Genomic DNA, 27,238 nt, shown 5'->3' with positions numbered 1-27,238 from the left:
TATAAAACATGATGCATGAGAATGTTTGTATGAAACACAATGTGAATGAAGAATAGTGTGAAAATGTATAACAAACTTTGTAACCAAACCAATTAAAAATTTTTAAGAAGTCTTCTCAGGACACAGGGTTTTTCAATGATGATTGCTTTCTCTTTCACTTTATTCCCACATAAATTACACTGATATTTTAATTTTTTAAAATCAGGTGAATAATGATTCTTTTTCCTCCATTACAGGTTAGTTCTGTGTATGGTGGCCAGTTTACACATCAACAGAGAACTACTAGAAATACAAGCTGGATTTAGAAGAGGCTGTGGCACTATGGGCATCATAGTGAATGTCAGGCAGATTGTGCTTTAATGCAGAGAGTATCAGAAGAATGTTTACCTATGTTTAATTTACTATGCAAAGACATTTGATGCTGTAGATCACAACAAACTGTGGCCAACTCAAAGAAGAATGGGAATTCTGGAATACCTGATTGTGCTTATACGAAACCTATCCTTGGACCAGGAGGCAGTTGTTAGAACAAAGCAAGGAAACATTGCATGATTCAAAACTGGGAAAGGTGCATGCCAGGGATGCATCCTATATCCATACCTTTTTGTTCCATATGCAGAACAGATCATTTAGGAGGTTGGATTTTATGAGGAGAATGTGGCATCAGGATTGGAGGAAACCTCATATTGGAGGAAACAGTCTGTGTTGTGTAGATGACACAACCTTACTTGCTGGAACTGAAGAGGATCTGAAGTGTTTGCTACAAAATGTCAAGGACTGCAGCTTTCAATACAGATTGAAACTCAACATCAAGAAGACAAAGATTCTCACCACTGGGCCAATGGGTAGCACCATAATAGATGGAGAAGAGATTAAAATTGTTAACATTTTCAGTTTGCTTGGCTCCACAATCAACACCAGCAGTCAGGAAATCAAAAGCTGAATTGTATTAGGAAAATCTGCTGTCAGGGACCTCGCCAGAGCGCTGAAGAGCAATGATGTCAGTCTAGAGACTAAGGTGCTTCTGATATAGGTCATGGTCTTCACAGTTGTTCACTAGGCATCAGAGAGCTGGACAATGACTAAGGATGACAGAAGAAGAATTGATGCCTTTGAATTGTTTGTTGGAGAAGAGAACTGAATACATCATGGACTGCCTAAAGAAAAAACAGGTTTGTCCTGAAGAAAAAGCAGGTTTTCTTTGGAGGCAAGGATTTTGAAGCTTCATCTCACATACTTTGGCCATGTTGCCAGAAGGGACCAGTCCTTGGCAAAGGACATCACACTTGGAAGGCTGGAGGGACAGCTCAAGAGAAGACCCTGGAGGGGATGGCACAGTAACTGGGGAAATGTAGGTGTACCAGAGTCAGTGAGACTGGCTTAGGACAAGGAAGGGTTCATAGCTATTGTGTATAGGGTTGCTCTGAGGCTTAGCTGACTCAAGGGCACATAACAACAGCAATCACAATATATGTAAATACTTCTATATTTACTTGCACTTTATTAAAGTGTATATTATCCTCACAACTGAGATCGCTGTTAAGACAATTATGAAGGGTTGTCTTTTGTCTCTTTTTCTCAAAGCAGCATAAATAAAACCTATTGATTGCCTAGCGGGGGGAAAAAAGCCATACTCATTGCTGTTGAGTTGACATCCCCTCATAGTTGACTGTCCACTGGGTTTTCAGAGGCTGTAAATCACACTGGAGGAGACTGCCTATCTTTTCCCTCAGAGCTTCTGGTGTATTTGAACTGATTATTTTGGGTTTGGCACTTTAACCTACAATCTAGGACGCCAGGGGTCTCTAAAGAAGTCTGTAGAGTTTGTTTTTCTTCAGCAAGAACTTCAAAGTCTTTTCACATTAAGTCAGAACAGTTGTATTATCTGCCTATCACAAATTACTGGTAAGTCTTCCTCCAATACTAACACCACATTCTTTTTTCACATAGTACAGCTTCTCCGAGGAAGCACCTTCAAAAATTATCAGTCTAGAATATACTTGAAAACACATGGCAGACACTGTTTTATTATCTTGTGTGACTAAATATTAAAATTTGTATAGAGTTGCTACTAATAAGAAAACAGCATCCTCAATGTGCTCTGTCTATTTTCACTCTATCCCAAACTGTGAGAGGGGAAAAAAAAATTTAAAAAAATCCCACCAGAACAAGGATCAAAGTCATCAGAGTTAGCCAGGGAAAGCAAATTGGTTTTCATCTTTTTTTAAGTTACCAGATTAGTAACCACTGTGGACGTATTACCAAGAAACTTTTTAAAATTACTCAGCTACTTTGCATTCAAACCATTTTCTATTAAGTAGTCTGAATCGTCTGTAGGAAGACATTTACCACACAAAAAGATTCCTTTTGCCTCAGAGACAATGAGAATAGATAGTAATGTCTGTTTCTGAGACTTGTCACACTCGACCATTCAACATGGATCTAAACTGTAGCAATGCATGTGATGATAATAACAAGGAAAAAAATGGGACAAAATGTTCTGCTTGTTTTTTGTTGTTCATCAAATTAAGAAGAGAAAGATGGTGAAGTTTGGAGATACCATCACTCTCTCATTCCTACTGCAATCTGTACACACCCAAACCAGAGACAATAAATAGGAGTTTTTCTCCAATTAATGGTTACTTAGAACAGACAAATGTGTAGATTACTGAGAGGCAGTCAATGTATTAATTATAAGAAACAATTTTCTACCTTAAGAAACATTCTGGCAACTGGGACCCATATTCAAAACTTTCATCATAAGTTTGAAAATGTTGATAAAATTTCTTGGTTTCACTCTTGTTTGTGGGGATAAAGTCTTTTTTAAAGAGGATGCTTGTGGTGGCTGGATAAAGGACATGCCTACAAAGACAGAAAAATATGAAAAGTGAGACAAAAAATATTATGTAATAGTTATTCTATTATTATTATTATTATTGTTGTTGTTGTTGTAATAATCCATGACAAAATCAGTCTTTGGAGTAGAATTACTTCTAAGAGATTTTAATATTGAATTACTGTGAACAAAATAATGTGGGATAAGAGAACTTATAGTCTTATTCATCTAAAGATTTTCACAGGCTTTATAAGCAAGTATTATTATATTTCAACAAATGTTAAGTAGTAGATAGAAATAAATTCATACAATTGAACAAATATTTATTTATCTAATAAAGATATACTAAGCTTTAGCCCATACAGAGCTTTGGCTATGGTAATGGTAGTCAAGTCAAGAAAGTATTAAAAAAAAAACCAACAAAACATACCCAACCCATGAACCATAGCCAAAGATTATTATTCATTAATATTAGTCACAACATTCCCTACTATTTCACAGGAAAGGTTTAATTATACTATATTAAATATGTTATCCTGGTTGTTATGTGCTGTCGAGTCACTTGCAACTCATAGTGACCCTACCTATGTACAATAGCCCTGAAACCTGTTTTATCCTGTGCCATCTTTACTGTCTCTGACACACCTACACTCATCCCCAGTCACTGAATCAATCCATCTCACTGAGGGTCTCCTTCTTTTTCTCTGCCCTTCCACCCTTCCAAGCATAATGTGCTTCTCCAAGGACTGGTCCTTCCTTGCAACATGCCCAAAGTATGTCAGACAAAACCTGAGAATCCTTGCCTCCGAGGAGAAGCCTGATCCTACCCTCTCCAGGATGAACCATGGTATATTTAATACTCTTCTCCAGCAACACAACTCAATTATGTTTCTATCATTCCTAGTCATTGTCCAGCTCTCTGATGCATAGCAAGCAACTGCTAAGACTGTGGCCTGGATCAGGCATACCTTAGTCTCCAGACTGGTATCATTGCTATTCAGTACTTTGGAGAGGTCTCTGACAGCCGACTCTCCCAATGCAATTCGTCTTGATTTCCTGGCTACTGCTGCCAAGAGTGTTGATTGTGGAACCCATCAAACTAAAGCTGTTACCAATCTCAAATCTCTTCTCCCTCTGTTATGGCACTGCCAGTAGGCCCAGTGGTGAGAATCTTTGTTTTCTTGATATTGAGCTTCAATCCATATTGAAGGCTGCAGTCCTTGACCTTCGGCAGCAAGTGCTTCAGGTCCTTCTAAGACCCAACAAGCAGGTTTGTTATATCATTAAGTTTAACTTTTATTATAATAGTCACTGGATATCTTTTAGAAAAAGAGTATCAAAGATTGTGAACATGCGCCAACTTAAAACTCACTGCTCTTTAAGTCAAAGCCAACTCATAGCTGACCCTGGTTTCTAAGACTGTAAATCACACAGGAGGAAACTGCCTATCTTTCTCCTGCAGAGGCTGGTGGATTTGAACTGTCAGAGAGAGGTGTGGCCAGTGGGTTCGCAGTACAACTGCATATGGACCAGTGCTCTCGTCCTGGAAAATAGTAACACTAAATATAATGTGCTTAGTTTTCATTTGCCACTAGATATTTTAGAATCTCTCTCCTCCCCCAAAAAATTCAAAGATAAACTATTTGTTGCATTTGTTGCAGGTAGTAGATACTCTAAAAGTTTGGTTAATTATTTTATTTTCTTTTTTGTTTTGTTTTGTTTTCTCTCGTTCTCTCTGGACCTCTAATAAATGTTCAATGCCATTCTGTTTTGCGGGCAAATCTGTTGAATGTCATCTTCCATAAGCCAAGGAAGTCACTGAAATGGAAAGTAACTTCATTTTACTGATTTCCTTATACACGTGGAGAATCTTCCTTGTGGCCACTGTGTTGGCCCCCAATTTGGCTAAAATGTTTCAGAATATGGCAGGGTGCTCCAGGATGCCCTCTGTTGCTCTGCTTTATCTCCTGGCACCTGCCTTCTAGAAGAAGGTTTACACTGGCTTTGCCTCAGCCGCCTTATGTTATCCTAAACACATCTCCTGGTTTTTCGTCATCAACTTTATGACTCTATTTTCCCCTTGGCTCTTCAATATTCCCTTGAGCTAATAAAAAATTATAATGGTATATGGTAATTAAAGGGGGAAATTCATGTAGAGCATACTCACCTTTATAGAATAGACAAGGAGAAGTAAAAGTAAACCTATTACAATTATTTTATTGACATAGTTGATTACATTGGTTTGCCTTAGAAATGCAGAACTGGAAACTATCCATTAGTTGTATTTTTTTTTTTAATTAATGGACTTCTTAATGCCTCATCCTAGAGAGGGTTAAACCAGGCTACTCCTTGGAGGCAAGGATTCTGGGGCTTCGTCTGACATACTTTGGACATGTTGTAAGGACAGACAGGTCTTTGGAGAGGGACATCATGCTTGGGAGGGTGGAGGGACAGCGCAGGAGAGGAAGGCCCTCTATGAGGTGGATTAATTCGGTGACTGGGGTAATCAGGATGGGTGTGTCAGAGGCAATGTGACTGACACAGGATAGACCCACGTTTAGGGCTGTTGTACATAGGGTCGCTATGAGTCGCAAAGGACTCGACGGCACATAACAACAACAACAACTAATGCCTCATCAGCTAAACTTAATTTACCAGGTACCTTTTAAATTGTGATTTTTTTAATCTACACTTTAAAGAATTTATTTTTTATTGATATATTAATGAAAGTTTACAGAAAACTTGGATTTTCATTCATTCATTGTTGCACATTTTCCTCCCTACGGTCTTTCCCACCCCCATTCGCTTTTCTCTTTAAAAAGATTCTTTCATTGTTGCACAATTTCCTCCCTCCTCCACCTCTCTCAGTCCACTTTGTTATGCACCTCTTATTCTGGACTATTGTTATGCAAATAATACCTAATGAGATGTTTCTTTTAGACAGTTCTTTCCTTCATCAATTTAAATGCAGTGTTCATTATTTATCCCCTCTTTTCTTAGTTTCTCCCCAATCTCCATGTCAGTCCTGTTTTACAATGTTGGGACTACGCTGTATTTGTCCTTTTGTGAGTAAGATCTTTCACTCAGCATAATGTCCTCGAGGGTCACCCATTGTATTTTATGAGTTTCTTGTTTTTCAGTGCTGCACAGTATGTGTGACTATACCACAGCTTCTCTGTCCATTCATTTGTTGACGGGCACTTGGGTTGCTTCCATTTCCTTGTTATTGTGAACAATGCAGCAATAAACATGGGTGTGCATACATCTGTTTGGGTGGCAGTGACCTTTTAAAACTAAAAAAGTTAAGATTAACTATTTCATGCATCTGCTTACCTTACTAAGTTGACCAGATCAATCGTCCCATGAGTGCCTAAATTCTCCAGTTGTCCATGCAGTTCATCAGTCAGTTGCTCACTTAACTGATATATATTAAAAGCTCCAAGCTTCCCTTTCAACACAACAAAGATTTTCTCATGGAGAGCCAAAAATACCTTCTCTGGAATGGATGCTGTAAAGAGAGAAAACTGTCTTCAAAATAAGCAACACTTGTGTTAAGTAGGCAGTCAGTATGTTTCTACAACACCTTGTTTTGAATTATTTGCTCAGCATACAAATTGAATAGGTATAGAGAAAGGATGCAGTCCTGATGCACACTTTACCTGATTTAAAAGCACACAGTATTCCCTTGTTCTGTTTGAACAACTGCTTCTTGGTCTACGTAGAGGTTTCACATGCCTACAGTTAAGTTCTGGGATTCTCATTCTTCTCAATGTTAGCTATAATTTTCTTATGATCCATATAGTCAAATTATCTTGCATAATCAATAAGACACAAGTATTCTCTGCTTCTAGTCAAGATCCACCTGACATCAACAATGCTACCCTATATAAAAAAAAACCCAACTAAACTGCTACCTGCTCTTCTACCATAATCATAAACTTGGTTATATTTGAGCCCATTACTGTACTCTCTGTGTCAATCTACCTTATTGAAGGTCTTCATGTTTTTACTGATGTTCTATTTTATCATGAATGTTGTGTCTCTTTGAGGACTGGTCCTTCTAACAATTTGCCCAAAGTAAATAAAATGAAATCTCAACATCCTTGCTTCTAAGGAGAAACTTGGCTATATTTCTTCCAAGACAGATTTACTTATTCTTCTGGAAAGCCTTGGTATAGGCAATAATCCAAGTCAACAACCACATCTCGAATACATCAATTCTTTGGTCTTCCTTGTTCATTATCCAGCTTTTACGTACATAGGATGTGATTGAAAACATCATGGCAGAGGTCTGAAGCTCTCTAGTCTTCAAGGTGACACACTTCATTGCTTTTGACACTTTAAAGAGATCTTTGAAGCAGACTGGTGACATACATTACCTTCTCTTATTTCTTGACTGCTGCTTCTATGGGTATTGTGGGTTCCATTAAAATGAACTTGTTGACAACTTCAAGCTTTTCTCTATTTATTGTCATGTTGCTTATTGAACCATTAATAAGGATTCTTGTTTTACTTTTGTTTAAGGGGCAATCCATAGTGAAGGCTGTAGTCTTTTCTCTTCATTGGAAACTACCTCAAGACTTGTTTGCTTTCAGAAAATTAACTATATAATCCTTAACTTTTTTTCTGATTTTAAACCGTGCAATAACTTGCTTTGTTTGAATAAATGCCTATATACAAGTTGCAAATGAGCACAACGAAAGTGTTCTATAATCCCTATTCTTTGAAATGTTGTCCATAATACGTTATGACTCACATGTTGAATGCCTTTGCCTAATTAATTAAATACAGGGAGGCATATTTATAGTATTCTCTGCTTTCAGTAAAAATCCATCTCTTTTAGTAAAGACCTACCTGATGTCAGCAATGATATTCTTGTTCCATATCTTAATCTGAATCCACCTTACATATTGGGCAGTTCTTTGTCTATGTACAGCTCCAAACATTTTAAAAAATAGCTTCTTCTGCAAGATGTTACTTGAATATGATAATAGATATCATTCCATAATTTCTGCTTTCTGTTGGATTCTCTTTTTTCTCTTTTTTTTTTTTTTTGACTGAGCACAAATACAGATCTCTTCCAATCAACTGACCAGATATCTGTCTTTCCAATTTCTTGGCATAGATGAGTTAAGTCGCTCTAGCACTGTATCTGTCTGCTGAAGCATCACACTGAATGTTCCATTAATTTCTATCCTTACCAGTTCTTCAGTGTACCTTGAAATTCTTCCTTTAGTACTATTGGTTTTTAATCATCTGATGCCTCTTGCAATGAGTAAATATCAACCAATTATTTTTGGCATAATAATCTTGCATATTCCTTACATCTTCTTTTGTTGCTTGCTATAATATTCAATATTTCCTCCCAAAGAATCTTCCAATGTTGTAAATCAAAGCTTGTGATACAGTGAATTATATGGTATGGTTTTTTCTAACTATGGTCTTTTGTAACTCTCAAAACATGACTCAGTTTTGTTAGGTACCATATTGTTGTTGTTGTTATGTGCCATTGAGTCACCTGAGACTCACAGCAACTTATGTAAAATAGTTCTGAACCCCGCCCTATCTTGAGTCAATCTCACTGTCTCTGGTACCCCAACCCCCATAACCCCAGTTACTATGTCAATGTATCTCATCTTGAGTCTTCCTTTCATGCGGTGTCCCTTCACTTTTCCAAGCATGATGTCCTTCTCCAGGGATTGATCTCTCCTGGTCACATGCCTAAAATATGTAAGAAGGACCTTCAAAATCCTTGCCTCGAAGGAGAAGCCTGGTTTCACCCTCTCTAGGGCAAACCTGTTTTTTTTCTTGGCAGTCCATGGTATGTTCAATACTCTTCTTCAGCACCACAATTCAAAGTCATCAATCCTTTTTCTGTCAACTCTAAGCATTGTTTAACTCTCTGATGCACAGTGTACAAAAGCAAAGACCATGACTTGACCAGGAGCACCTCAGTCTCTAGACTGACATTGTTGCTCCTTAGTAATTTGGAGAAATCCCTGACAGCAGCTTTCTATTCTATTTAATTCATTGTGACACCATACATAGTGACTACATAAAATGAAGCAAACCCTATCTGATCCTGTGCCATCTCACAATCTTTGCTGTGGTTACACCGGACCAGGGTGGCACATTATGTAACGTTGTTGGTGGTGTTATGTACCATCGAGTCACTTGCGACTCATAGCGACCCTATGTACGACATCCCTAAACCCTGCTCTGTTCTGTGCCAATCGTACTGTCTCTGATACACCCACCCTGATTACTCCAGCCACGGAATCAATCCACTTCATAAAGGGTTTTCCTCTCCTGCACTGTCTCTCTACACTCGCAACCATGACGTCCCTCTCCAAGGACTGGTGCCTCCTTGCAACATGTCCAGAGTATGTCAGATGAAGCTTTAGGATCCCTGTCTCCAAGAAGCAGCCTGGTTTAACCTTCTCCAAGATGAACCTGTTCATTTTCTCAGCGGTCCATGGTATATTCAATACTCTTCTCCAGCGCCACAGCTCAAAGGCATCAATTCTTCTTCTATCCTCCCAAGTCATTGTCCAGCTCTCTGACGCATAACAAGTGACTGCAAAGACCAGGGCCTGTATCAGACGCACCTTAGACTCCGGAGTGACACCATTGTTCTTCAGTACTTTGAAGAGGTCCCTAACATCAGACTTTCCCATCGCAATGCTGCTAACTAAAAGGCTAGCACTTGGATACCACATGGGAGAAAGATGGGTGGTCTCCTCTCAAAAGTTTACAGGCTCAAACTCAGTGGAGGGTAACTGTGAGTCAGATTCAACTTAACAGCAGAGAGTTTACATGACTGGATAGGACAACGAATATGTGAGATATGTGTGGCCTACAAAGAGGACTAGATAGCTTTTGAAAAATGTAAATAAGATAAATGGTACCTTTAAGGCAGGATCAAATAAGATGTGTAGAAAGCAAATGTTGGAATTGGTCAATTTTGCCATCCCCTCAGTCTTAAAATGAGCCATTCCAGAGGTGGAAATTTTGGTTGCTGTGATGCTAAGCACCGTAACACTGATGTGTCAGATGTGATAATGGTTACCCATGGTGGACAGTGTTTGGTGGAGCTCCTCAATTAAAACAAGCCTGGAAGCAGGAATGGCATCCACTTCCAAAACCTTGACTCCAGAAACCCTATGAACTTGGAGAAACGATGAAAGTTATTCAAGTGTTCAGGTATTTCATTCATAGGGTCGCTATGAGTCATCTATGACTCAATGGCACTTAACAACAACAACAACATAGAGAGAGCTCTGTTGGCCTAGTGGATAGAAAGTTACGCTACTAAGCCAAAGTTGGGTAATTTTAACCTGTGGCACTCAGGCCTGGCTTTAATTATTTTTGGTCAAACATTCTTCTAAGTGGTACAACACTGGTCTGTCCATTTGTTGTATAGCAGTAACTCATGGTTGCTGTGGTGCTAAACACTGTGACACTGATGTGCCAAATGTGATAATGGTTACCCATGGTGGACAGTATTTGGTGGAGCTCCCCAACTAAAACAAACTTGGAAGCAGGAGTGGCATCCACTTCTGAAATAGCTTCCCTCTGGAAACTCTTTGAACTGGGAGAAAGGATGAAAGTTATGCAAGTGTTCAGGTCTTTCGTTCATAGGGTTGCTATGAGTGGTCTATGATTTGATGGCACTTAACAACAAGAACTACCATTAAGAATGAAGAAACTGAGTACAGTACAATCTTGGTACCTTAGATCCCTGTGCGAACCAAAGCTGAAGATTTATAAAACCAGACAGAAGGTGCCAGACCATGAGATGGAAGCATCAGAACTCCAGGGAACCAACATGAGACAGATTGTGGGCTCCTGGGCAATGCAAAGGGGCCTTCAGACATTTGTCAGAAAGCCATAGAACTAAACCCTTCAGGAAGCATGCTTATTAATAAAGTAGGGGTGCCACTGGGAGCATAGTTGGCAGAGCTAAAAGAACTCCGTATGTTCAATGTCAAACATTGTGTGTCTCAATGTTACACATTGTAATTAGTGTTATGGAACAAATTATGTGTATGACTGCTTAAAATTTTGCTTTATAAACTTGAACTCAAATTACAAATGAAAACAAATCCATGATGTTGAAAACATCCAACTTTGTAATATTTCCCCAAGGAGGGCAGAGACCAAGGTTCTGAGTCTGAGGGCCAAAAAAAGAGAGGCCTACTTTTTGGTATAGTTTAGGAGAAAAGATGGTCTTAATTGGATAACTGTATCCTGAGAGTTGCTAAGCATGCATTGTATTGCTACATTCCTAATAAAAATTCAGACTCATGACCATGGAGTAGAAACTCACTCATAACTGACTCTATAGTAGGCTTTGGGAGGTAGTAAATTAAACTGGTAGTGATTACCCATCTAGCTCCCTCAGAGCCACTGGTGGATTTGAAGCACTGCCTTTGGGTTAGACTAGGTCATCAGAACTCAGCTTCCCTAACAAAACCTATGAATTCAAATATTGTCTCTGAGTTTTGTGTGGTAACAGCAATAAATTATTGAACCCAGTAGAGAAGAAGTGAGTTTTTTAGGAAGAAGAGTTAGGGGTAGACTTGTTAAAAGACTTTTTTTTTAGAGGGAAGGAGGAGTACATATCTGTCTTAACTGGAATTAGCTTTGTATTGTTGATATTGACAGATAGTCTTCACTCTTGAAAAGTTAGTAGAAATCAGGTATTATAATCCTCATGCCACCAACCACCCCATGCTTACAAAGCTGGAATGTTTTCTTTCAGTCTTTTGGCTTAAGAAATTCTGAGATTCTTCTTCCTTTTTTTTTTTTTCCTTTTAACTCCAAGGGTTTTGTTTGTGTTTATTTTCCACATTTCATTACTTCACTTTCTTTTCTCCAGCTGTCTTTTGAAATCTGTTCATCTCTTTCACTTTATCTTTTCTCCCATTTGCTTCAGCAATTTTACATTTAATAGCAAGTTATAGAATCACTTTTGACATCTATTTGGGATTTTCTGTCCTTCCTTTCTCCCTCCCCTTTTTAAATTAATTTTGATGAACATTTACAGAGATTTTGGATTTCCATTCATTCACTGTTACACTTTTCTCCCTGCCCAGCCCTTACCCCCTCCCCCTAGTTTGTTCCTCTCTTTGAAAAGTAAAAGAAAAATTCTTCCATTGGTATACAATCCCTCCACATCCCCACCCCACCACCCCAAATACATTCCACTATGCAACCTTAATTCTGGACTCTTGTGATAACCATAATACCCTATCATATATCGCTTTTAAATTGCTTTCTCCCTCATCTGTTTCAATGCAGTATACATAATTTATCCAGTTTTTCTCAGGCTTTTCCCCCTTTGATATCATTCCAAAACTCATCTAGTCTTTTGCCACTAGAGTTTATTGCATTCAATTTCTTCTTGAGATGGTCTCTAAAATACTGATGGGGTATGCTCAAGGCTGTACTTTGACTTTCAGGGACTTGTTTTAACTTCCTTTAGTTTCAACTTGAACTTGCATATGAGCAATTGATGTTCTACAGTTAACTCTAGCCTTATAACTAATGATATTGAGCTTCTTCATCATCTCTTTCTACAGATGCGACTGATTTGACTCCTGTGTATTCATTTGGGAAGATCCATGTGTACAGTTATCATTCATGATGTTGAAAAAAAATGGTATTTCCGATGAATATGCCATTGGTCTTGCAAAATTCTCTCATATGATGTCTGGGATAATTTCTATCACCAAGACCTTCTTTTCACTGATTGATCCTAAATGAAAGCATTTTAATAAGCTGTTCTGTCTGCTTGGAATATTTTCCACTTTATCAACCTTACACAAACATACCAACATCAGCAAGCTCCAATTTCTTCTACTAAATTCTAGTCAAACCTCATCTATCTTTATGCATATCACCTTCTCTAGGTGGTCTTTTCTAACTATAAATAGCTTTTGCCCTGCAGTTAGGCATTCAAAAATCAAAATTACTTATGTAATTTTGTCTTTGTCTTTCTAACTGATACAAGATGTCTGGTCTAAAGTACATAATATAATGCTTACTACTAACGAAATCAATCTGGAGACTAAGATGCACCTGACCCAGGCCATAGTATTTTCAATTGCTTGCTATGTGTCAGAGAACTAGATAATGACTAAGTATGATAAATAGGGAATTGACACTTTTGAGCTGTGGTGTTGATGAAGAGTATTTAATATACCATGGACTGCCAGGAGAATAAACAGGTTTGTCCTAGAGAGGATGAAATGAGGCTGTTCCTTGGAGGCAAGAATTCTGAAGCTTCCTCTGACAGACTTTGGGCATGTTGCAAGGAGGGACCAGTCCTTGGAGAGGGACATCACACTTTTAAGAGTGAAGGGACAGAGAGAGGGAGACCATTGATGAGATGAATTGATTCAGTGACTGGGGTAATGAGGGTAGGTGTGTCAGAGACAGTATCGTTGGCACAGGATAGAGCAGGGTACATAGGGTCACTATGAGTTGCAAGTTCAAAAGCACATAATGACGATGACAACAACAATAACAACAATAGCATTGCTTTACGAATATGGGTACCCTATTAAAACAAATGAATGCATTAAAATATATACACACGTACGCATGTATATAAAGATAAAGCAGTTGTTTTTCTCTCACATGCCTACTCATAAACAACATACTAACAACCTAAAGTCAGTTTAATGCGTACACTTAATCCTTTCTCTATCACCAGGGTCAAGAATATTTATAAATAAGATTCTTAATAGCAAGGCCAGGCTCATTTGACAGAAATATGATTACCTGAACCAAAAAAAATTGCTATGTAATCTGTTGTAATAGCTCCTGTCTTAAAAAAATAAAACCAAACACATGCTAACTAAACAGAAATAGTCACACAAAGTGTTTCATGTTTGTTTAGAGAGATAAACTTTTGGTTATGCTCAAAATTAAGCAAGCATGCTGCACCCTATCTCTCACAGTGATGACAACTAGTTCAACAAATAATATTTTTTCATATGAGCAAGAAGAAGGAAAAAATGATCATCGTTCTTTAACAGCAATAGCTTTTAAAGCAAACTTTCTGTCTTAATGGAAAGAATTACAGTGAAGGCTACATGAAAAAAACAAAACACAAAAACTAAGAAGAAAAGACACCATGAAGGCAGAGAGAAAGAAGTTAGAGATAGTAGAAACAAGAACACCCATTGTGAGAGCTGAAGAAAGTAGTTGACACAAAATGAACCAGCTCTGCATTATTTGAAGGACAAAATGCTATAGCACACGTTTACAATATGAGAAGAAAGGAACACAGCCATACCGGGTACATGCTGACCAGTACAACACAATGATTTCTGAGGACAAGTCACATTGTAAAAGAGTGGGCAACTCTCACTTACCTTAATGACCCTATGGGACATGCCAGAGAATGCCAAAGTAAAGAGCATATTAAGCAGTAGAATTCTACTTTCAGGAAGTAGAGTAGAACATGTGACAAGTCAAGGATTGTAGCCCATAGAAGAGTGTCTATACAACCAGAATAAGAGAGAGCATGATCTTGGAAGCTGTAACATGACACAGGTTCCAAATAGTCACTAAAGAAAACATTCAGAGAGGGGACCTCTTCTTGGACAAGTGGCTAATTTAAATAGAAATTTATTATGCTCTCAAACATTTATTTTTCCATGTCCAGACATACTCATCATACACTTTTTTCCCTCTTCTATGCTAACCCTTAAGAATAAAATAACAAATCATTACCTTTCTTAGTAGAAGAGTGAGAATATAGTTGTTACATAAAACAATTACTGGGTGCAATATATTTCAAATGAACTCTCAGGAAAAAGAAAGTAAGAAACTTCACCTGTACGATAGATGGGCTGTTGTACTGCTAGTTCAAAATCTACGTTTTTTGATTTTAAGAATACATTAATCCCTTCTTCTTCGGTCACAAAGGTCATTCGGTGTCCCATAACAAAGATTGTAAATATTGGTCCATACTGAAATAAAAACGCATAAACACATCATATTAGTAAGCATTTCTGATAAAGAAATTACTGAGACATGAATTGGGTTTAAAATATTATTCTTTGAAATATCAAGGAGGAGAAAAGGTCAGTATGATACCTTAGATATACACACTGCAATGACTTTATACATCAAAAAACTGAGAAACTAAGTAAAACAAGACACAAAGACCTAAGGTCCCAACATATTAAGCAGAGAGTTGAAAAAGGAGATTAAACAAGGGTTAGAAGGAGAGGCAGTAGGACGTCAGCAGGAAAACAAAGATGTATAGGTCTACCCTGTGTTGCCTTCCACACTGGAAAACATGGGACAGCATGGAACGATAACCCAGTGTGAGGAACTAAGGAACACAACACAAGCAGAGCAGTTTGTGACAGAGATTCTGGGCAAACCACCATGGAAAGAAAAGACAAGGTAGAGAGGAAGCAGCCAGAAGAAGGTTGGTAGTGGTAGACCTCTGAACAGACTGAAAATGTGAAACAAATTGAGTCACTGGAGCCTTAAAGAACAATGAAATGAAAACAGCTAGAGATGACTGGAGAAGAGATGTCATTAGAGCTGGTTCTTAATGGTTAGTTGCGTTCAGAGAAAGTTGTGATCAAAGAGTGGGAGCTTCCAAGCATGAGTCAAATGATAGAGAATATTTACATGTTAAAAAAAAAAAGAACAATGAAGAAGGCGAAAGTGTAGTAGGGAAGCACACAATTGCAGGAAGGTAAAGGTAGAGAAAAAAGTAGTAGGTGAAAACAAAAATAGAAGGTGAGAAATTCAGTTCCTTGCACATAAGGTTTTTTACATAAACATGAGTTTTAACTTTTTTGGGTGGGAGAAATACCCAGTTCAATTGCATGATCATATGTTTAGTTTTTAAAGAAACTGTCTGTTTTCCCAAGAGCTGCACCATTGTGAATATACACTACCAATGCATGAGTGATTCTAGATTTGCTGTAGTCATTACTTTTAAATATTAACTTTTTGATACATGTGTAATGATAACTCACTGTGGTTTTGATGTTTCTTTCCCTCATGATTAATGATGTTGAGCACATTTCCTGTGAACTCTTCTGTCATACTCTTTTCTGTAAAACATCTTTTTAAGGCATTTGCTCATTTATACTTGTATTGTTTCTTTTGTACTTTGGGGTTTATATAGTTAGTTCTACGTTATAGATACTGGTTAGCTATGTTGCTTGAGAGTACATCTCTCAGTCATTAGTTTGTATTTTGATCCTCTTTATAGGGTCTTCCATAGAGAATATATTTTTCTTTTTAATGTGGTTCAATTTATCATTTTACTTTTTGTGAATCATGTTTTGATATCAAGTATAAGAAATATTTCTTAGCCTTAGATTAGAAAGATCTCCCTCAATGACACTTTCTAAAGCTTTGTTTTGTGTTTGGTTTGTTGTTGTTGGTGTGTGTGTGTGTGTGTGTGTGTACTGTCAAATTGGATCTGACTGGTACAGGAGAAGATTGCCCCTCCTTCTCCAGCAGAACATCTGGTGGATTTGAATGGCGTACCTCTAGGATTGCAGTGCAGCTTCTTGCTGCTAGGCCACCAGAGCTCCCTCTAAAGCTTTAGTATCATGTCTTACACTTAATTCTATTATCTATTTATTTTGAGTTAACATTTTTATATGTTGTGAAACTCAGGTTGCAAATTCTTTTTCACATATGGACACCCAATGTCCCAATGACATATGTTAAAATGGTGATCTATCTTTCCATTGTTTTTGCAATTATGCAAAAATACTTGGTCTAATTTGTTTGTGTTTATTTCTAGGTTCTATATTCTGGTGTGGTTTTTTATTATGATTATTCTTTTTTATTTTTTTAAATATTTATTTTTTATTATTTTTGTGTGAGTGTACCATCAAATCAGATCTGACTGGTACAGGAGGTGATTGTCCCTCCTTCCTCGGCAGAGCATCTGGTGGATTCAAACCATGCGCCTCTGGGATTGTAGTTGCACCTCCTTGCCACTAGGCTACCAGAGCTCCCCTTATTATGATTATTCTTAACAAAAGTTTATAGAAAGTTTGGGTTTTTATTCATTCATTGTTGTGCAGTTTTCCTCCCTCCCTTCTGTCTCTTCCAATCCATTTTGCAATGAACCTCTTATTCAAGATTGTTGTGATACATATAATGCCTACTGATATATTCCTTTCAAACAGGTCTTCCCCTCATTTGTTTCAATGCAGTGTTTACTATATATCTACTTTCTCCCTATTCTTTACCCCCCCATGTCAGTCCTATTTTATAACAGAGGGATTATGCAGTGTTTATTGTTTTGTAACTGAGATATTTCACTCAGCATAATGCCTTTCAGGCTCACCTGTAATGTTTTACAAGTTCACTGTTTTTCAATTCTGCATAATATTCCATTGTGTGGATTTTCATACTTTTTCTTATTCATTTGTTTGTTGATAGGCACTTGGGCTGCTTCCAACTCTTTGCTAGTATGAATAAGAAAGCAATAAACATGGGTGTACATACATCTGCTTGAGTTGTGGCTCTGGTTTCTTTTGGGTATATTCCTAGCAGTGGAATTGCTGGGTCAAATGGCATTTCTATTTCCAACTTTTTGGGAAAGTGCCAGATTGTCTTTGATAGGGGTTGTACCATTTTACATTCCCACCAGCTGTGAATGAGAGTTGCAGCTGGTTTTCAAGGCTGTAAATCACACGGGAGAAAATGGTTCATTTTTGTCCCATGAAACCTCTAGTGGATTTTCACCGGAGTGTCATTGCTTTTGGGTTGGAGGTGCAACTCTCTACAGGAGCTACTTAAATTATTTACTTCCTATTTCTCTGTCTCCCTGAGCTGCCTTTGAAATATTCTTTAGGACTCTTATTTCTTCCCGCCACGTCAGCTTCTGTACATGCTCAAACAAGCTTCTGTGTATGTTCTGACATCCATTTTGGTCTTTTCTTTCTTCACTTCCTTTAAAATACCTTTTACTTTCTACATGTATTAAATTCTTTACGTCACAATTCATCTGATCTTCAATTATTAGTGTTCAATGCGTCAAATATATTCTTGAGATATTCTTGAGATGGTCTCTAAATTTAGGTAGGTTAGAGCTGAAGTTGTATTTTGGTTCTCGTGGACTTGTTTTCATTTTCTTCCCCTTCAACTCTACCTTTTATAAGAGCAATTAATGTTCTGGCACAGAACATTAATTAAGACCTGCTGGTCTTGTCTGACTGATAATAATGAGCTTCTTCATAATTTCTTTCCACATATGTAGTCAATGTGAATCTTTTATGTTCCATATGTTGGAATCACATGTGTAACTGTAATTTATCAAGTACTGCAATTTTTTTAAGTATTGCAATGAAACTTTCACAAAAATGACCATTTTAAATATGTGAATGGCAGAGTATATCAAAAGAAGATGGAAGAATTGAGTCATTGTACAAAATAAAATAATAAAATAATTGGCTAATATAAAAAAATTGAATCAGAAAGTAATTTATGATCAAAAACCAATGGTGGTTGTTGTGTATTGTAAAGTTGGAACTGACTGATAGGTGACCCTCTGGAGGGTTTTCAGAGGTAGTTAATCACACAGGAGGAGAGTGTCCATCTTTCTCTTGCAAAGCAGCTGGTGGCCTTGAACTGAATGCCTTCAGAATTACAGCACAGCTTCTTGCTACTAGGCCACTAGAGCTCCCTAGAAAGAAAAAAGGAAAAAAAAAATCCATGCTGCACTGAAGGTATTAGTGAAAAACAAGGCTCTAGGAGTTGACAGTCAGTTGAGAGATATCAAAAAATGAATTTTATCTTGGAGGGACTCAATCATCTATGTCATGAAATTTTGGAAGATCGCTATTGGACCAACTGACTTGTGAGAGATCCATTTCTGTGTCCATTCCCATAAAAATGGGATCCAACAGAGAAGTGATATCATACAACAAAATCATTAATACTACATGCACCAAAAATTTTAAAGATTATTAAAAAATGATTGGTGCAATACATGCACAAGGAACTGCCAGGAATTCAAGCTGGATTCAAAAGAGGATGTAGAGTGAAGGATGTTATTGTTGTTGTTGTTGTTGTGTGCCGTCGAGTTGCTTGCGACTCCTAGTGACCCTATGTAAAATAGCCCTAAACCCTGCTCTCTCCTGTGCCAATCACACTGTCTCTGACACACCCATCCCGATTACCCCAGTCACTGAATCAATCCACCTCATAGAGGGCCTTCCACTCCTGCGCAGTCCCTCCACTCTACCAAGCATGATGTCCTTCTCCAAGGACCTGTCCCTCCTTGCAACATGTCCAAAGTATGTTAGACGAAGCCCCAGAATCCTTGCCTCTAAGGAGAAGCCTGGTTTAACTCTCTCCAGGATGAATCTGTTTTGTTTGCTTGGCAGTCCATGGTACACTCAATACTCTTCTCCAGCACCACAGCTCAAAGGCATCAATTCTCCTTCTGTCCTCCCTAGTCATTGTCCAACTCTCTGATGCATAACAAGTGATTGCAAAGACCATGGCCTGTATCAGAGGCACCTTAGTCCCCAGAGTGACACTATTGCTTTTCAGTACCCTGGAGAGGTCCCTAATAGCAAACTTTCCCATCAAAATACGTTTTTTGATTTCTTGGCTACGGGTGCCAAAGTGTTGACCATGGAACCAAGCAGACTAAAGTTGTTAACAATCTCAGTCTCTTCAGTATCCATCCTGTGCTGCCAATTGGTCCAGTGGTGAGAATCTTTGCTTTCTTGACATTGAGCCTCAATCCATATTGAAGGCTGCAGTCCTTGACCCTCTGCAGCAAGCATTTCAGGTCCTCCTCAGTTTCAGCAAGCAGGGTTGTGTCATCTGCATAACGCAGATTGTTAATAGATCTTCCACCAATCTTGACGCCACTTCTCCTCATAGAGCCCAGACTATCAGATAATCTGTTCTGCATACAGATTGAAAAGCTGTGGAGATAGTATTGTGGAAATCAAATGGATTTTGGCTGAAAGCAGAGAATACCAGAACTACTTTAATCTATGTTTTATTAACTATGTGATGAGATCCAAGTATGTAAATCACACTGCTAAGAATTCCCAAACATTTAATTGCACACATTCAGAACCTGTACATAGAGCAGTAGGCATTCATTTGAATAGAACAAAGGGACAATATGTGGTTTAAAAATACTAAGAATATTCAATCTGTATTCTTTTTTAATACTAGTTTATTTACAAAATTCAAATATATTGTTTTCAAGAATAGATTCTCCCAGTTCCCTTTACTCATCAAATTGTACAAATCCATGATTAATCTCCTCCTGCCCCTGCACATCCTCATCCCTCTGCTTCCACTGTCCCCCACACCCATTGGATTCTTATATTCATTCTACAGTAATGGCTTTATACAATATTTGTCCTTATGGGACTGAGTTAGTTCACTCAGTATAATATTCTACAGCCCCTCCCAAGTTAGCTATTAATTTACAAAGTTATTGCTCCTGCATGCTGCATAGTATTCCATTGTATGAATGTACCATAATTTCTCAATCCATTTGTTTGTGGTTGGACATCTGGGCTGTTTCCATGTTCTTACGATGGTAAATAATGCTGCTATGAACATTGGTGTACAAATCTCAGTTTTTGCCTTAGTTCTCTTTTTTCAGGATATAATCCAAGTAGTGGAATAGCTGGGTCATTAGGGAATTTCTATCCAGTGATTTTGAGCATTTTTTCATGTGTCTATTGGCCATTTGAATATCTTCTGTGAAAATTCTTTCCATGTCTTTTGTGCATTCTGTAGCTGGGTTATCAGTCTTTTTCTTGTGGAAATCCAGGAATACTCTGTAAGCTTTCATTATAAGACTCTTGTCAGAGATGGTATTACCAAATGTTTGTTCCCAGTCAGTAGGTTTTCTTTTCACCCTGTTGGAAAAAATTTTTGATGCACACATGGATTTAAAGCCCCAAACCATAAAGTTCATAAGAGACAAACTGGGATCAAGCTTAGAAGCGCTAGCCCAAGGTATAAAAAGACAGCCAAGTACAGCCAGAAATTCACAAACTGAATTCTGTATTCTGGTCAAATAATCTGATAAACTAGAGTATATGAAGGGTGTAGTACCAGGATTGAAGGAACACTCATTAATACCTTGTGATATGAACACATGATACAACATTGCTTGCAAAAAATGAAAGGCTTGCAGCATTTATTGATGACGAAAAAAAAAAGACTACAGGCTTCCATATAGATTGCAACTTAAAGAAAACAAAAATCTTCACAACTAGACTAAAAGTAACATGATAATGTATGGAGGAAAGGTTGGGTTCAGGATTTCATTTTATTTGGCTCCACAGCAATGCTGATGAAAGCAGCAATCGACACATCAAATGATATGCTGCATTGGGCAAATGAATTGCAAAATCAAAGCAAATAAAATCCACTGGTATTGAGTCATTTCTTCAAGTTCCCAAGGTTATAAATCTTTCCCTTTCAGAGAAGCTGGTGGATTCAAATAATTATTGACCTTTCAGTTAGCAGCAGAACACAGTAGGACACAAGAGCCCTGTTATAAAGTGCTGAAGGTCAACGAAGTCACTTTGAGGACTAAGATGTAATTGATTCCAGCCATGGCATCTTGAATTCCTTTATATGCATGTGACAATTGAACTATTAATAAAGAAAACCAAAGAAGAATTGATGTCTTTGCATTATGATGTGGGTGTTGAATATTGAATATACTATGGGCAGCCAAAAGAAAAACATATCTGATTTTGGTAGAAGTGCAGTTAGAAGTTTCTTTGGAAGCAAGGACGTTGAGACTCTGTCTCATATACCTTTGGCATGTTATGGAGGGCCTAGCCACTGGAGAATAGGAGATTAGCAATAAAGAGGAAAACACTCTATGAGATGAATTGACATAGTGGCCATGCAACAGGATACAGCACCACAGCAACTGGGAACTTGATGCAAATCTGAGCAGTTTCATTCTGTTGTCTACAGAGTTGCTATGTAATGGAACTGCCTTAAAACTCCAAAATAATAAAAAATTTCATATTTAATAAACTATGTTGTTATTGTTAGGTGCCAATGGGTATGTCTCATAGTCATCTTATGAACAATAGACCTGAATCCTGTCCCATCCTCATCATTTCTGCTACACTTGAGCCCATTGTTGGAGTCACTGTTTTAATCCACCTCATTGGAGGTCTCCTCTTTTGCTACACCTCCACCCTTCCAAGCATAATACGCCTTTCCAAGGAACAGCCTCTCCAAGCAACATGTCCACAGTATGCAAGATGAAGCTTTACTATCTTTACCTGCAAGGAACACTCTGCACCTTTCCCAATCAACATCTGTTTGTTCTTTTGGCCGTCCATGGGATATTCAGTATTCTCCTCCAACACCACAACTCAAAGGCATTAATCCTTCTGTCATCCGTAATCATTGTCCAGCTCTTAGAAGCATAGCAAGCAATCAGAAACACCAAGTCCTGATTGAAATGAACCTTAGTCTTCAAACTGACATCATTGCTTTTCAGAATTTTAGAAAGGTCCCTGACAGTGGACTTGCCCAAAGCAATATGTCTCCTGATCTCCTGACTGTTCCTACCAACGGTGTTGACTGTGGACTTAAGTAAGGTGAAATCACTGGCCGTTTCAAGCCTTTCTTTAGCTGTTATGATGTTGTCTATTTTTTTTTTAACCTTTAGAATTTTTCTTTTTTTTTTTATGATGTTGTTGTCTATTGACCCAATGTAAGGACTTTGTTTTCTTGGTGTTGAAATGTAATCCATATGGAATGTTGAAGTCTGTGAGCCTCTGAACCAAGCATTTCAGGCCCTGCTCACTTTAAAAAAAAAATTTAAAAAATTTTTTATTTTTATTATTTTGTGTGTGTGTGTGTGTATCATCAAATCAGATCTGATTGGTACAGGAAGAGATTGTCCCTCCTTCTCCAGCAGAGCATCTGGTGGATTCAAACTGCATACTTCTAGGATTGCAGTGCAGCTTCTTGCCACTAGGCCACCAGAGCTCGCCACCCTGTTCACTTTTAAGCAAGCAAAGTAGTACTATAGAAGCTTATCAGGATTATTTGGTTGGCTTGTTTATTTTTACTTAGGAATTCATTCTTTTAATTTAAATAGTCAAATCTACATGTTTAGAGTTTTTCTTGATAATATTCCCTTATTATACTTTACAATTAGAACACACTCAAGCATTCTGCATGTAGGTGTTTCCTAAGAGAAGGGATAATATATACCTGCACAAAATGTACACATAAATATTCATAACAGCTTTATTCACAATAGCCCCAAACTGGAAACAACTCAAATTATTATCAATAGGTAAGAGAATAGGTGAAATGTGACATAACTATATAGTAGAATTATCACAGAGCAATAAAAAGAATGATTTTTATGTGTAACAAGATGAATGAATCCCAAAGTCATTAAACTTAGTAAAATATATGATGCAAAGAAGTAACATATGTTACTTTTTAAAAAGTGACATATAGTTTTTTACTTTTTTAGAGAAATAGAGTGTTTGTTGATGTCAGGTGCCATCCAGTCTAGAATCCAGCAATTCTATGACCAACAGACCTTCACCTTGTCCTATCCTGTGCCACCATGACACTGTATAATGGCCTAGCAACGAGGATCCCAACTTTATAAAAGTCCACAAATTCTAAATTGGTGAGTAGTGATCAGAAGCAAATCAGAGCTTGCTTGAAGCAAGCTGAAGGAGAGATGAATTGCAAATAGCAAAGAATACTTTTCTGAGTGATGAAAATATTCTTTATCCAGAATGTAGTGATATTAAAATGTTCAAAATAATAAAACTATATGGGGGCAGTTTATTGTACACATAATGTGCATTAACAAAAATATTGAAAAATCTGCCTACAAAGAAATGTGCTGTAAAATTGTAGGGCTAGATGAAGTAATTAGCATAAACATACTCCAAAGCTTTAGCAATATCACAGAAATGGTAAAAATAATTCATATAAGGCTTAGTAAGTCAAGGATACATATTTTAATCTGTAGAATAACCACAAAAATAAATCTAAAATAATGAAAACTTTACAAATTAATTCATTAATAAAATACAATTTGAAAATGTATGTCTTTGAAATAAAAAAATGGAACAAAAATAAAGTTGAATTTGTGAAACAAAATAAAATTCACAAATGTAAAATAGTAGACAAAACAATACAAAAACCAACCCCGAGAACTCTATCAGAAATTACATTATATCTAAATGGATTAAACACTCCTCGTGAGAGACTAAGACTGTCATATCAGATGGAAGGGGAAGGAAGAAGGAAGACCAGGTAGAATAACAACAGCAGGAGCCGCTTTCAAGAAATAGTTAAAATGTAACAAATCAGAGAACTTGAAAGTGAACAGGTAAAATGAGATATACCTTGTACCATGCAAACAACCACCAAAATAAAGTATGTGTAGCTATAATATCAGAGAAATTCAATTTCACGAATTTGCGTGTCATCCTTGCGCAGGGGCCATGCTAATCTTCTCTGTATCATTCCAATTTTAGTATATGTGCTGCCGAAGCAAGCACAGAAATTCAATTTCAATATACGATATACTATTACCAATAAAGCTGTCAAACAGCTATTCTATGGACAAATAGGAGTTGCAAAAATGATTGAGGTAGGTGGTTTGCATATATTATCAAATAAAGTTACTTTCATGTGAAGTACTTACTCTGTTTTGAGCAGCCCTACAGCTGCTCCTCTATAGTTAATTTTGGAACTCTCCATTCTGTAAGGAAACATGTTCAGGGATACAAGGCAGAGAAGAGGTGAGGATGGGTAGAGTGGAAATCACAGGGTCACACAATTTGGTGGGTGGAGGGAGGAGGTGAAGGAAATGGGAAAGATCCTTCAGGCACCTGAAAAAACCAGGTAATGGTGGGCACAACTGAATAGTGATTAATTTTATAAAACACAATGTACAGGAATGAGTGTATGAAACATACCAAGGAAGGGAACTATGAAATAAAATATATATGAATTTTGGAAAAAAAGGAAAGAAAGCCTACATCGTGCCCCTGTAAAGAAAAGGGGTAGGAAGGAAATCAGGATTCTGGCTCAGAGTAACCTTCGCTCGGGTACAGGAGACCACTAACAGAAGGGTTGGCAATTCAAATCTAGCAGTCACTCCGCAGGAGAAAGGTGGGGCATTTCCTGAATCAACTTGACAGTAATGAGACTTTTTTTTTTGGTTTTATTAGTTGGAAGTGAGTTATTTACTAGGTTCTGCTCAGGAACAGGTTTTTAGAAGCTGTACAATTGCATGGGAGGGGACTGGCTATTTTCTACCCTTGGCAGTACTGATGGATTTGAATCCTCAGAGAAGCCCACTTTAGGGCTGCTGTTGTTATGTGCCGTCGAGTCGCCTGCAACTCATAGCAACCCTGTATACAAGAGCCCTAAACCCTGCTCTATCCCATGCCAATCTTATAGGCTCTCACACCCCTGCATTACTCCAGTCACAGCATATATATACATAAACAGAGAGACAGAAAGACACACACACACACACAAACACACACACACACACTCTGATGTCCTGGTGCCTCTAGAATTAGGCAAGTTAAGTGCCTACAAGGTAAGCAATTCAAATCCATCAGCTTCTCCATGAGATAAAGATGGGTATTCTCCTCTTTGTGAAGTTTACAGCCTCTGAAAACCTGCTGGAGGGTCAGCTATTATTTGGTTCTCACTCGACAGCAATGAACAACAAAATACATATGTTGTTGTTAAGCACTGTTGAGTTGTAGGCGACTCAGAGCCACCCTATGAATGAAAGACCTGGACACTTGTATAACTTTCGTCCTTTCTCCGAGTTCACAGAGTTTCCGGAGGCAAGCTGTTTTGGAAGTGGATACCACTTCTGCTTCCAAGCTTGTTTTAACACTGTCCACCATGGGTAATCATTCTTGCATTTGACACTTCAAGTGTCACAGTGTTCAGCTTCTCAATAACCACGAGTTTCCTCTCTGTACAGCAAGTGGACAGGCCAGGGCTATACAACCTAGAATGTTTCACCAAAAGCAATTAAAGACAGGTCTTGGGGCTGCAGATTAGAGTCACCCACATTTGGCTTGGGAGCATCACTTTCTGCCTGCTAGACCACCTGAACTCTCTCTTTGCTGGTGGTGTTGTTCTTAAGTGCCATTGAGTTGTAGATGACTCATAGTGACCCTATGAACTAAATACCTGAACACTTCTATAACTTTCATCCTTTCTCCAGGTTCTTAGGGTTTCCAGAGGCAAATTATTTCGGAAGTGGACGCCACTCCTGCTTCCAAGCTTGTTTCAACATACATATATACTAAGAAAAAGAGATTAAAGGAGTATTTTTCACTCTGATTTCACCTTTTAAAATTTTTAATTATATACATACATTACCTGTTTTCTTCCCTCCCCGCTCTTCCAGCCCTTTCTGCAATGCACTTCTTGCTCCAGATTGTTCTCATACATATAATGCCTAATTATTTATTCTTCCCCTCATCTATTCTATTACACTGTTTATTATCTATTCATTCTTTTTCTCATTCCCTCCTCAAACATTCTCCCCGTGTCTGTCCTATTTTATAACAGTGCTGTTATGCAATGTTTATCCTTTTGAGACTGAGATATTTCACTCAGCATAATGTCCTTCAGGCTCCCTCATGTTTCAGAATATTTTACAAATTCATTGTTTTTCAAAGTATAATATTCCATTGTGTGAATGTACATAGTTTTTCCTATGTATTCATTTGTTGATGGACACTTGGGTTGCTTCCGTCTTTTGGCTATTGTGAACAACACAGCAGTGAACATGGGTGTGCAGACATCTGTTTGCGCTGTGGATCTGATTCCTTTAGGGTATATGTCCAGTTGTGGAACTGCTGGGTCTTTTTATTTTCAACTTTTTGAGAAAGAACCAGACTGCACTCCACACTGGCTATGTCATTTTACACTCCCACCAGCAGTGAATATGTATTCCAATCCCCTTAGAACCTTGCCAGCATTTGTTTGTTGCCCTGTTGAACTTGACTGTTTTTGCTGGGGTGAGGTGATCTCTCATAGCTGATTTGATAGCAATCACATTTAAAATAAAAGTGGAGGTGGAAGTGGAAGAGAAGAGGAAAGGGGAACTTGTTGCTTAGGAGATAATGAACTTCTATTAAAGAGGATGTTAAGTGCCATCGAGTCATAGGCGACTCATAGTGACCTTATGTACAAAAGTCCTCGACACTTGTGTGACTTTCATCCTTTCTTCAGGTTCATAGGGTTTCTGGAGGCAAGCTATTTATGGAAGTGGACATCATTCCTGCTTCCAAGCTATTAAAGAGGATAGGAATGTTTAAAAATGGATGATGGTAATGGTTGAAAAGATACAGAAGTTAAATTGTA

At 37.8% G+C, this 27,238-nt stretch overlaps 1 protein-coding gene across 1 annotated transcript in view; it reads right to left on the bottom strand.

The window, feature by feature from the left end:
- LOC102861111 (24-hydroxycholesterol 7-alpha-hydroxylase-like) overlaps positions 1 to 27,238 on the bottom strand; it is a 182,423-nt gene that overhangs the window by 134,151 nt on the left and 21,034 nt on the right. The window contains exons 2-4 of the mRNA XM_006881929.1: positions 14,685 to 14,820; positions 6,170 to 6,344; positions 2,713 to 2,862 (exon numbers count right to left, since the gene is read on the bottom strand). Coding sequence (XP_006881991.1) covers positions 2,713 to 2,862; positions 6,170 to 6,344; positions 14,685 to 14,820 — 461 coding nt within the window. The remainder of the gene's footprint in view (positions 1 to 2,712; positions 2,863 to 6,169; positions 6,345 to 14,684; positions 14,821 to 27,238) is intronic.

This window comes from Elephantulus edwardii, unplaced genomic scaffold, assembly GCF_000299155.1.
Source record: "Elephantulus edwardii isolate Elephantulus edwardi_28Jun2011 unplaced genomic scaffold, EleEdw1.0 scaffold00017, whole genome shotgun sequence".
Lineage (NCBI taxonomy): Eukaryota > Metazoa > Chordata > Mammalia > Macroscelidea > Macroscelididae > Elephantulus > Elephantulus edwardii.
The sequence above is the reverse complement of the archived record's forward strand: the minus strand, read 5'-3'. Positions and strand labels throughout refer to the sequence as shown.